At 53.7% G+C, this 12,277-nt stretch overlaps 1 protein-coding gene across 1 annotated transcript; it reads left to right on the forward strand.

Moving 5' to 3' along the window:
- Positions 1–298: 298 nt before the first annotated feature.
- Positions 299–10,138, forward strand: MYOC (myocilin). The gene is made up of 3 exons (XM_080647726.1): positions 299–973; positions 7,478–7,603; positions 8,753–10,138. The coding sequence occupies exons 1-3, from the start codon at positions 421–423 to the stop codon at positions 9,535–9,537; spliced, it is 1,464 nt and encodes a 487-aa protein (XP_080503852.1). The 5' UTR covers positions 299–420; the 3' UTR covers positions 9,538–10,138.
- The last annotated feature ends 2,139 nt before the right edge of the window (positions 10,139–12,277 follow it).

Raw genomic sequence — 12,277 nt, forward strand, 5'->3', positions numbered from 1 at the left:
TAAATGGAAATATGAGCTGGAAATAAACCCTTGTTGAAATCTGCCCACAGTGGTCATGCAGGATGCGGTGGGCACGTGTGAGGGTGTGTGTGCAAAATTGGGGGGGGGGTGCGTAGAGGGATATTATGGGGACGTGTGATGCGTGAAGTGGGACTTTTTTTAAAAAAGAAATTCAAAACAGACTCTGGAAAGTCATTTTCTAAGAGTCTTGCCGGCAGTGTGAAAACAACCTCTTGTGTGTGGCCCCACCCGGCCTCACGTGGCCACCTCTCTGCCCCCTGCAGGGCTGGCTCCCAGTATATATGACCCGGCAGGGCCACCCAGCCGGGCACCTCTCCTGCAGGGGAGCCTTCCAGAGGGAGCCTCGCCCAGCCTCTGCCCCGGGGACTCGGTGCACAGCACTGCAGCCACGGGCCCAAGATGCCAGCTGTCCAGCTGCTGCTTCTGGGCTGTCTGCTGTGGGATGTGGGGGCCAGGTCAGCCCAGCTCCGCAAGGCCAATGACCAGAGTGGCCGATGCCAGTACACCTTCAGCGTGGCCAGCCCCACCGAGTCCAGCTGCCCCGAGCAGGGCCAGGCCATGTCAGCCATCCAGGACCTGCAGAGAGACAGCAGCAGCCAGCGCGCCGACCTGGAGAGCACCAAGGCCCGGCTCAGCTCCCTGGAGGGCCTCCTCCGCCAGCTGACCGGGGCCCAGGCGGCTGGGCCCTCGGAGGGGCCGCCGAGGAAGCTGGACACCCTCATGAGGGAGCGAGAACAGCTGGAAAGTCAAGCCCGGGAGCTGGAAACTGCCTACGGCAACCTTCTCCGGGACAAGGAGCTGCTGGAGGAGGAGAGGAGGCGGCTGGGGGCAGAGAATGAGGATCTGGCCAGGAGGTTGGAGAGCAGCAGCCAGGAGGTAGAAAGGCTCCGGAGGGGCCAGTGTCCCCAAGCCCGCAGCACCTCTCCGGATGTGCCACCAGGCTCCAGGGAAGGTAAGAAGGTGGCAGCGTTCAGGGTGACCTGGGACAGGTGGCCCAGGTATGCCCTTCCTGCCCTCTCCCTCCTCCCAGAAACCACACATCAGCACAAGGCAGACGGATGAGGGAGGGTAAGGCAATCGCTTTCACCTGTTACTAGCAGTTTAACTCCCGATGGTTCCATCCAGGTGAGTGGTACCGGACTGTGTGCCTGCCCCTGACAAAGTTTTCACGGCCCACAGCAAAAGGAGAGCGGTGAGGACCAGGTGAGATGTACCCGTGGGCGATCAGTAGAAAGTGCCAGCCATCCTTTTCAGAAAACTATCCTGCTGTGAATCTTTGTTCAGAGCGGCCGATTCCTACCTTTTGGGGTTAACGTGACCTCCATTTATGAAATGGCAAGAGATTTATGAAATGGTAACAGGTGATCAATGCCCTTCTCCTTGGCAACACAAAGACGCAGTAGTAACCCTTTGTCAGTTCCCCCGGCGTGTTGTTTGGGAAGTTGTCCTCTGCTTTGCCCCATCGGAGACCCTCTGCAGCAGAGCCACCATGCCACTCCTTGAGGAGGCTTCTGCTGAGTGAGATGCTCTGTGTCCATCGAGGCCCTGCGGGTGGCGAGTCTGTGTGTGCACCGGGAGGGGCCAGGGGCACACACTCCCTGGTAGCGGGGAAGACAGGATTTGCGTCACTTTTTGTGAAATTGTGCCCCTAGATGTGCACTGTTGAATATGTTGTCCCATCAGGAGGAAACAAGCCAGCCCATCCAGGTGTGGGACAGTTCATCTGGACTCTTCCAAGATGTTAATGTCAAAATTGAAGGGGACTAGAGAGACACGATCACCAAATGCAGGTGTGAGCCTGGATTGGCTCCTGCATCCAGGGGGAAAGAGCTGCCAGGGGCAGGGTGGGGATTCGTGAGGAAACGCCCAGTTAGACTGCCGCTGAGTAGATTGTTCCCGGATTCGTGTTAGGTTTCTTGGGTGAGATATGGTATCGTGGTTAGGAGGTGTCGGGAGGTCTGCAATGTACTTTAAAGTGACTCAGCAAAGATTGTAAATAGAGTGAGACAAAGAAAGATAAACCGTTTGCGGCAAAATAGTAACCACTGATGAGTCAGCAGGGCAGCTGAGGCCAGGTCCTAGCACCAGGCACCTGCACCAGGCAGGTTGCCACAGCAACGGCTGGAGAAGGTGGGCAGGATATGCCCTGGGGACACCCCAGGTCCTCCACTCAGGCTCGCTTCCTCGCCTGCAGGATGGAGCTAACATCCCCTCGTGGGGGTGGGTCTGCAGCACGGAGCAGCCTCCCCGAAAATGGATTGTAGCTACAAAGGGCCTCTTTTGCCCGAGCTCCACTAATGTTTTAAAATGTCATTTAATGATCAAAATGTCAACATGTGCATAATGATTCTATAACACACACTGATTCTAGAGAACGGCCGTGTTGGGACAGCACCCAGCACCCAGCACCCAGCTAGTCTTCCCTTTCCTTGAGGACCGTTATGACCTGCAATTAGGTGGCACCCAATTTTCTTCGTCCTCTCCATTTATACAATACTGACCTAACTTTTCAGGCAAGGACAGAAAATAACAGTAAAAATCATTATAATGTCATTTGCCTGTATACACTATACACATGCAAATTAATAAATTGTGTTTCTGGGTTAATCTCTCTACGTGTCTATAAAGCAGAGATAAGGTAGCTAGAGAAGAATGTGCAGACTTACAGAATTTTGTAATCGACATGAACATTGCACCCTAGAAGGACTAAATTTTAATAGAAACCAAGCCCTAACAATGTTGAGGTGTCTGATATAATAAAGTCCTTAATATTTTCATAACCTTTTTGTTTTTTCCCATATTCAGAATGAGATATGATTTTGAAACATTCCTGAGAAATTTTTGTTTTGACACATCCTTATGGAAGACCATGTTATTTATACTTTGAGCTAAGAATACTGAGGCTCAGAGAGGTTGAGTAACTTGCCCGAAGTCACTCAGCAGGCACATGGCAATACTGAGCTAGGAAGCTAGGACTTCCAGCCCGGTCCAGGCCCCTCTGCATAACTGCTTCCTGCCTTTGGGACTTTGGACCTGGAGCCTTGCATCCTCTCCACAGGCTTTGGTCCTCACGCCAGACAGCTCTAGTCTGGGAGTCTGCCTATTGCCAGATGCTCTGGCTGACACAACCAGGAAGAAGCCAGCGGGCTTCTAATCCAGCCAGTCCACCTGCCAACGGAGAACTGGCCTCGCAGTCACCCTGGAAGCCACTCCCTGACATTATGTTTTATTGTGATTCTTGTTTACTTCAAAAGCACTTGAGGTGTGGTTCCCGCAGAGTGTGGCGGGGGGGGGGGGGGGGGGGGGGGGAAAGGGGCGGGAGCCGAGGGAGAGAGGGAGACAGAAACGTCTCTGCGGCTTTTGTAAACCCTCTGGCAACAATCTGGTTAAGTCGGGGACATTTAATACAAAGAGTTGGGTTTTTCTCAGATGACATTTGTTAAGGCTGGGGACTGGAACAAGGAAGGGCTGAGGATAGAAGCGGCAGCAGGAGAGCTCGGCAGGGTGGCTTTGCTCTCCAGAAAGGTTGTAGGAGAGACACTAACTGAGGCGGCTGCTTTTGCTCACTGGGAAGTCAGAGGAAAGGGGGCCTTGGGGATGGGGTCAGGGGTACCCAGACGAGCTGCGGCTGCCCATTGCTCCCCTGGTTGCAAATCTCGCGGGGACCGTTAGGGTCGGAGATGCACCCTGTGGGGGAAGAAGAAGGGGTAGCAAAGGTGTGGGCTTGCTCTCAGGAGGGAGAGCCCTAGAAAGAATGCTTAACTATGATAAAGGAGTAACCATGAGCTGTAAGTACACTCCACATGGCATCCTCGGGCAGAGGAAGGACAAACCTAAAGGAGTTTGGGCCTCAGAAGGAAGGTGGGGTTCAGCCCATAGATAGCAGGGAAGGTGGCCAGAGCTGGTCCAGAGCTGCAAAGCCCACCTCCTGAGTGCAGGTGGAGCGACCAGCAACCTGTGGCTGCGGGCCAGGGGGTCAGGCACAGGCTGCAGGAGCCCAGCAGAGCCAGGGGGGTCCGTGCAGGGACCCCGGGTTCCATGATGAGAGGGCTGTGGAAAGGTCATGGCCAGGCCAAGGCTTCTGGGGCCCCACCCGACGTGTTCACACTCTGGCTACCAACCAGCCACCCCTGAGGACTGAAGATCTGCCTCCCACCATGCTCCTCCAGTGCCCTCTACTGAGAAAGCTTGACACTTCAAAGGAGAAGCGCCTTATTTTTCAGGGAGCCTTCAGTCCTGAGACACAATACATTTACAGGTGACACTCCCCCCCCCCCCCCCCCCGCCCCGCACCAGCCCCAGAAGGTGGAAAGGGTCACAACTGCCATGGCCTTGGCAGACATGAGTTCAAGTCCTAGTCCCACCGCTAACAGCTGTGTGACCTCGAGCAGGTTACTTAACCTCTCTGAGCCTCAGCCCAATCACTTCCAGGATTATTATGTGGAATAGAGGTCAAGATAGCAAGCACCTGGCCCAGTGCCCCGCCCCCAGGTGGCACTCAGTATGTGCTGGCAGTAATTCAGTTAGACACAGACTACAATCCTGAAGCCTTATTCTATCTCAATATTTTTCTAAAACTTGTGAAGACACTGGATCACATAATTTATACAAAACCGCTTTGAGATGAGGAATGATTAACAAATACCTGTTCGTCATCTCTTTTTATAAAGAAGCTGTATTTCAGTATTTCGGTTGCCAACATTTTAGCTATTTTCAAGGAAGTTACCCGAGGAAATGCCTGTTTGGGGGGCTTTCCCCTCACTTTATTCCCTCTGTGTCTAAAGAGGACATTTCTCTTCTCAGTTTTCTTCTCCCTGGCTTGTGGGTGTATGCCTCCACTTTTCTCAATATACGTCTTTTTCTCAGCAAGCCCCCAAGTTCTGTGACCGTCCTAGCTGCATCCGCATAGCAAGGCTGCCTCAGTGGCCTACGCGTTTCGGCTGAAGGGTGGTCACTGCTCACCAGCCCACTCCAGAGTGAGGGGCATCGCCAGCGGTGGGACCCCCCACCCCAGGGCAGGGGCGCTCTCACAGAGACAGCTGAACAGCTGCCACTGCCAAAGGCCGAGATGGAGAGGAAAGGGATGAGCGGCCCCGGCGTCCGGCCACAAGATGCCACGCCCAGCGCCAGGGCCCAGCCCGAGTCTCACGTCTTAGCTAAATGTTTCCTCTGCAAATCCCAGGGAGGAAACTTCTCCAGTCCTGTAGTCCATGAAGCTCAATACCAGCAGCTCAGGGAGGGCCCCTTGACTGCAGACACGTGAAGTCGTGAATTGTGTGGCCTTACACATTGTGGACGGATCACGAGAATTCTCGCTTCATATTACACAGTGTTTTTACAAAGCATCACACTTTAAAAAGATATGAGCTTGTAAGAACATGTAATAACTTCAAAATGCAACGGGTATTTAATGTTAAAGCGTGCCTTTCACATTTATGTAAAACGTTTTGCTGTACTCGTTCAATAGGAACTTACCTGGCCACTGGGTAAAGCTAGCAACTAAACCACTGGTCCGCCATGTGCTAAGAGGGATGAGCTGTGGCACAGGGGCCGGGGGTCCCCTGGAGCCCTCTCTGCCCGACAGCTGCATTTAGGAGGGGTGAGCAGACACATGATAAAAGATGTGAGTGCCTTCCCGACCTCCTCCCTGGGTGGGAGCCCAGCTGGGCATCGCGTGGCCCGCCCTCCCCTGTCCCAACACCTGGCAAACCTGAGCTGGAGCCGGCTCCCTCAGGGCAGAGAACTGACTGAGATGGCCAGCAAGAGGAAAGGCCCACGCTTTCAGCATATCTTTTTGTTGTTGTTAATCCTCACCCGAGGTTATTTTTTCCACTGATATTTTGAGAGAGAGAGAGAGTGGAAGGGAGGGAGGTAGGGTAGGTGAGGAGGGGCCAGGGAGAGACAAACATTGACGTGAGACACATCGATTGGTTGCCTCCCGCACATGCCACAAGCAGGGCTGGGAATGAACCTGCAACCCAGGTACATGATTTTGACCGGGAATCCAACCTTGGTGTGCGGGCCGACACTAACCACTGACCCACACCGGCCAGGACTTATCTTTTGATTCTGATGCTCTGACATCTGGGCCCTGCTGATACTGAAGGGACTGCCCTTTGCGGGGTTAGCCAATTCCTGGGGTAGCATCAGACTCACCTGCAAGCACACCTTCCATGCATAATCCAATCAGTCTACAGCCACCCACCCCTCTGTCTCAGGCTCTCACACTCAAGTCAGCTGTTGCCCTGCCCTGATCACCCCAGGCCTCCAGAGCCTGCTGAAAATGGCCGATCCTAAACCTGTGGCCTGCCCCACCTGTCCCTTCCCACCGAAAGCACAGCAAGGGCTCTTGCCCGACTCCCCTCCCTCCTGGCGGAGCCTGGTACTTGCCGGTGGGGCCCCCTGTGGTGGGGATCCCCTCCTCTCTGGGTCAGTGAGAACTACAATGGTATCGCCTCCTGACCCGCTGACCTCACCAAACCTGAATCACAAGCCTCCATTTTAAAGCAGCTAAGCCTGCACCTTGTAGCTGCTGCTTTGTCCTTGTATTCAAGGACCCCCGATGGCCATAACCCTCAGCCAAAGCAGTGATGTGTGACAGTGTGGTGACTATGTCTAACCGGGGTCCTCACACCTCTTCCCTCCCCTGAGTTCCTGTAGGATTCCTGCACGCTTTTCCTGGTCCAACGCTGGTCTCAGAAAGAGGTCTGACAGAATATTTCAACGGAGTGTGTCAAGCTTAAGACGCTTCTTCTTACAGGAACGCTTGCCTATGGCAAAGGGAAAAGAAACCCCAAATCACGCCTGGGACTGTTCATCGAATCGCAGGCACCCCAGGAGAAGCCGAGGACCTTCCCATATCCCTGAATCCATATACTGTTCCTACTCTGAAACCAGGCCTTCGAGTGGGAGTTTGTTTTTTCTTTAAATATATTTTATTGATTTTTTACAGAGAGGAAGGGAGAGGGATAGAGAGCTAGAAACATCGATGAGAGAGAAACATCGATCAGCTGCCTCCTGCACACTCCCCACTGGGGATGTGCCCGCAACCAAGGTACATGCCCTTGACCGGAATCGCTGGGACCCTTCAGTCCGCAGGCCGACGCTCTATCCACTGAGCCAAACCAGCTAGGGCTGAGTGGAAGTTATCTTAATGGAGTACAAGCTGCCTTTAGTTTATTTCTAATAGCTTACTCCATGCTCTGCACATTGCTATGCAATTTATTATTTGTGAGCTTTTTATTATGGAATTTTCCCAACATTCACCAAAGTGGAGAGAATGACAGGAACCCCAGCTCCAACAGTTGTCAGCAAAGTCCAGTTTTATTTCCGCCCCCCCTCCATATTGACTGTCCTCAAACGCCTTGTGGGGAGCCTATTGAAATGCCATCCTCATCCCAGTCATCGGCCACTCTTCCTCACGTGAGGCAGGGTATCGTCCTTTCTTTGAATACAGTTTCCAGATGGAATCTGGAGAACGTGGACTTCCAGGAACTGAAGTCGGAGTTAACCGCGGTGCCTGCTTCCCGAATCTTGAAGGAGAGTCCACCTGGCCATCCCGGGAGTGACAGCGGGGACACTGGTATGATGTTAAGTGTGCTCTCTTCTGTCCCCACGTGGTCTTCATCTGCGTCTAGTCCTGTGTGCTCCCTCCCTCTCCAGGGCGAATCAGACTTTCCCCAGCAAGGCCTGTGTCCTGTCACCCACCCTCGGGATCGCGGGCCGGGCCGGGCCGGGCCGGGCTGCCCCTGGGAAGATGGGAGATGGGTCTGTTTCACCCACGTGATTGTCACATTGACTCGATTACTCATGAACAATGAAGTTTTTCAGTGGGTTCTTCATATCTGTATCTCAGGGCCAGACAGACACACAGGCTGTCACTGAACTTCGGGTCCTTAGGAAACGTACGGTGACCCCACTTGAAGGTGTTCCGAAAGCCTGATGTTAAGACAAAGACTGTGGTTTTCAGAAACGGTGCCTCTCCGTGTTATTGACAATAATTGCTAGCACTGCAGGTCCTGCCTGGGGCTGGGGCACTTGGAAATATTCAAAATATGATTCCTTGAGAGATGAGCACCTTCTCTAAGGAAACTGAAGGTTCCTAGTCAAGTACAGAAACTTAGGATTCTGCTAAATCTAAGTTTTTAACCACCTCTTCACTGCGTGTTTAAAATTATATTCAGGTTTTATTTTATTAAAATGGTGCCTGAAATATAGGGTCCATCAGTCAGGGCTTGTAAAACTTTAGCGATTATTATAATGACCTGATTTTTGTCTTATGTATATTTTTAAATAACGAGCTGAAGCAGACATGAAAGTCATAAAGAATAATACAGGGCACACACATGAGACCCTGGCCAGGGTAAGTCGAATGTGACAAATACAGCCCGAAGCCCCGGGGCAGCCTCTGTCAAGGTTCAGTTCTGACCACGTACAGTCACAGCATGTACTGGCCATTTCCTCTAACCAAGCACTGAACATGTCTAATGACACTGGAGACTTATAACAGCCCTACCACCCAAAGCACTATTATTATCCCCTTGGCCAATGAGAGAACCGAGGCCTAGTTTGCAAAGTAACTGATTGAAAGTCACACGGCCAGCAGGTGGCGGAGCCAGGATTTAAACCCAGGTGGTCGGTCTCTGGGCTCCTGGCTTGTGCTGGCTCCACAAGGTGGAGAGACGACGGCGAGCCCGTGTGTTTTCTGTTTTGTTTGTTTTTAATTCGCCAGGATGCGGAGAACTCGTGTGGGTGGGAGAGCCCGTGACTCTGAGAACAGCTGAGACCATCACAGGCAAGTACGGGGTGTGGATGAGAGACCCCAAGCCCGTCTACCCCTACACGCAGGAGACCACGTGGAGGATTGACACGGTGGGCACCAGCATCCGCCAGGTGTTCGAGTACAGCCTCCTCAGCCAGTTCTTGCAGGGCTACCCGTCCAAGGTGCACGTGCTGCCCCGGCCGCTGGAGAGCACCGGCGCCGTGGTTTATGGGGGGAGCCTCTACTTCCAGGGGGCTGAGTCCAGAACGATGGTCAGGTACGAGCTGAACACCGAGACAGTGAAGGCCGAGAAGGACATCCCGGGAGCCGGCTACCACGGCCAGTTCCCGTATTCCTGGGGCGGCTACACGGACATCGACCTGGCAGTGGACGAGTCGGGCCTGTGGGTCATCTACAGCACCGAGGAGGCCAAAGGTGCCATCGTCCTGTCCAAGCTGAACCCCGAGAGCCTGGAGCGTGAACAGACCTGGGAGACGAACATCCGGAAGCAGTCCGTGGCCAACGCCTTCGTCATCTGTGGCACCTTGTACACCGTCAGCAGCTACTCGTCGCCCGACGCCACTGTCAACTTCGCGTATGACACAGGCACGGGGAGCAGCAAGGCCCTGGCCATCCCGTTCAAGAACCGCTACAAGTACAGCAGCATGATCGACTACAACCCCCTGGGGAAGAAGCTCTTCGCCTGGGACAACTTCAACATGGTCACCTACGACGTCAGGCTCTCCGAGGTGTGAGAGGCAGGCACGCTGGGTCAGGAAGGGCAGCCGGAGAGGACGTCCGGGGACCCCCAGGGGCCGGCCAGCCAGTCAGAGCCCAGCAACTGTCCTCTGCGTCCCACGCTTTCGTGAGTCCAGGAGAATGCACCCCATCGCCGTCACCGCGTCTGACTGCGGGAATGGCCACCTGGGCACTAGTTTCATAATAGATAGATACGCTTGTCTTTTGTCAGCTCTGAAAGGAGTGGTCAGCCAAATCTGTGGGAGTTTCCTGGTGATTTGGGGCAAAAGCTATCACGTGCAGTCATTGCTTCATAAAAACCACAAAGCTTTTTATAAATGGCCTTCCCCTGGCTAACGAGGATGGTTGGAGAAGAGTTTGGGGGAAACGGGCTGGAATCCAGGTGGACGCCAGGGCCTTGCGCTTGCGTGCAGGGTTAGCACAGGCCACCATGAGAGCAGCCCTTCGGGGGGCTGGCGGGGGGTTGGGGGGGAAGCTCTGTGGCCAGCACTGAACTTGTGTAAGATGCACTGACTCTAGTTGCTTCTCGTGCTTCAGGTGGAGTGCAGGTGGGCATGACATAACCTTTGCCCGTGCAATAAAATGATCGCACATGCCATCCTCCTTGGATATTGTGGGATATTTTGCATAAGAGACGCGTATACGGATTCCAACCATCAGAGAATTCCTTTGGGTTGGGAAGTGGGCTGGCAGGATGCTCAAGGTGTGTGTGTGTGTGAGAGAGAGAGAGAGAGAGAGAGAGAGAGAGAGAGAGAGAGAGAGAGAGAGAGGTGTTACCCAGGATGACACCTGGCAAACACTGGAATGTACACCTTCCCAGCCCCATCTCCTGGCCCTCTTGGTCCTTCCAGAATCAACTTTTCATCTTTCCTCAGCTCACCCTCTCTTCACCCTAACTCCACTTTGGTTCTTATTTGCTGGCATGAGTTTCATAAACCACCAGGTCAGGTAAGCAAACCGTATAGCCTTGTTCTTCAATAACTGAACTTAATTTCTATCTTGAGGTGCCGTCGTACTTAATGGGCAGAACACCTTCTCTTGCCAGTTCCGCTTGGACTCTGTTAGCTTTTCCAGTCAAGTCAGGGGTTTCCTCTTCGCCATTCTCTTCAAGGTGGCCCTTGTGGTTGAGATAAGCGAGGGAGGGGGCAGCCACCAGGAGGGGAGGACCAGGCAGAGTTAGTTACTCACCACACCTGGTTTTAGTCACCAGCACAGATCCCAGTGTTGGCTGTGACCCCGTGTGTCCATACCCACTTCCCGCTCTGGCCGCCAGCCCATCGGCTCCCTGTGTCCCTCCGGGGACACCGGCACGTGTCAGAGCTCACCTGTGTCATCGGACACTCAGGGTGCTCGGGCCCTTTCCCCCAGACAGAGCTCAGGTTCCCCCTGGTTTTCCTGCTGGTGAAGAGTCACTTCTCTTGGAACTTTGCCACCAACACATGCTTTACTCAGAACAAGCAGAAGTCGCTTCTGCTTTCTCATGCCCCAAACTATCTGGGACTCAAAGGCTTGTCAAGAACGCTCTAGAATTTAAGCTCCTTTTTCCTCTCTGGGGTTCCCTGGCTTCCCCTATACTCACCCCCCGCCCCCCCCAAAAAACACCCAGCTGCTCCTGATCAAATCACTGTGGCCTTTTTCCTGGATTCCTCTGAAGTGTGTGCTCCCTCCCCATATGACCCAAGCTCCACTCAGCGGCCAGTGAGGCCCACTGGAACACAAGCCAGACCGTGCCTCTCCTTTCCTGACCACCGCCCCCCCCCCCGCCCCCACGGCTTCCCATTTCACACAAAGTCAAAAGCAGAGTCCTTGCAAAGCCCCCCCTACCGCCCCCCGTGACTTCATCTTCTAATGTCTCCCGATTCCTTCCACTCCAGCCAAGCCCTAGCACCTACTGTCCTTTGAACAACCAGGCACACTTGGTCCTCAGGGCCATGCGCTGGCCCTTCCCGCTGGCCCTGATGCCCACGCACCAAACTCCATCACTGTTCCCGAGTCCTTACTTAGATGTCACCTTCCTAGGTGCCCTACCCAGACCACTCTATCTAAGCTTGCCACTGCTGCTTTCTCAGCCGCTTCTGATCTTCCTTACCCTGTCATCCTATTTTAAAACGGTTCCCGCATCATCATCCCCTGACATGACACAATCCACCGTTTACCCGGTATACGCTTTTCCGCACTGAAGTGTAAACTCACGGGTGCAGGCGTGGGGCACTCTGTTCAATGATGTGTCCCTGGAACCCTGCCCAGCCGGCATAGGACATACTCAGGAATATTTTTTTGCACAAATGAGCAGAAAGAAACCATCCTGAAACTTACTCAGAAACAACGGGAAATAAAACCACACCGAGAGTTCGTCTGTTAGCCCTTCTCCCCCTCCCCCTCCTTGTGCCGATGCTGCGTGGACTGTGGCCGTGGACAGGCCCCTCGGCCTCTGGCCCAGCCACCTGCCCAATAGCACCACCCAGGGTGGCAGCCACCAGCCCCGAGTCACTACTGGGCTGTTGAAATATGGTTAGGGTGACTGAGGAAGCAAATTTTCTATTTTATTTCACTTTAATGAATTTAAATTTAAGTGGCCACATGTGGCTAGGGGCTATGCTATTGGACAGCGCAGGTCTGTTTCCTCCTGGGACTGAGATGACGTCCTGTGTGTGTCGGAGGCCCAGGTGCCCAGGGTGCACCCCCACACCCCGGATGAGCGTTGCTGCAGCAACCACGGGTGAGGAACCTGACTTC

This window comes from Plecotus auritus (assembly GCF_963455305.1).
Source record: "Plecotus auritus genome assembly, chromosome: 12".
NCBI lineage: Eukaryota > Metazoa > Chordata > Mammalia > Chiroptera > Vespertilionidae > Plecotus > Plecotus auritus.

Bases quoted from the DNA above. Each gene is read 5' to 3' on its own strand.
- MYOC (XM_080647726.1), top strand. From the start codon at position 421: ATGCCAGCTGTCCAGCTGCTGCTTCTGGGCTGTCTGCTGTGGGATGTG. The intron at 974-7,477 runs GTAAGAAGGTGG...CTTTGAATACAG, and splicing joins GCCACCAGGCTCCAGGGAAG to TTTCCAGATGGAATCTGGAG. The intron at 7,604-8,752 runs GTATGATGTTAA...TTAATTCGCCAG, and splicing joins GAGTGACAGCGGGGACACTG to GATGCGGAGAACTCGTGTGG.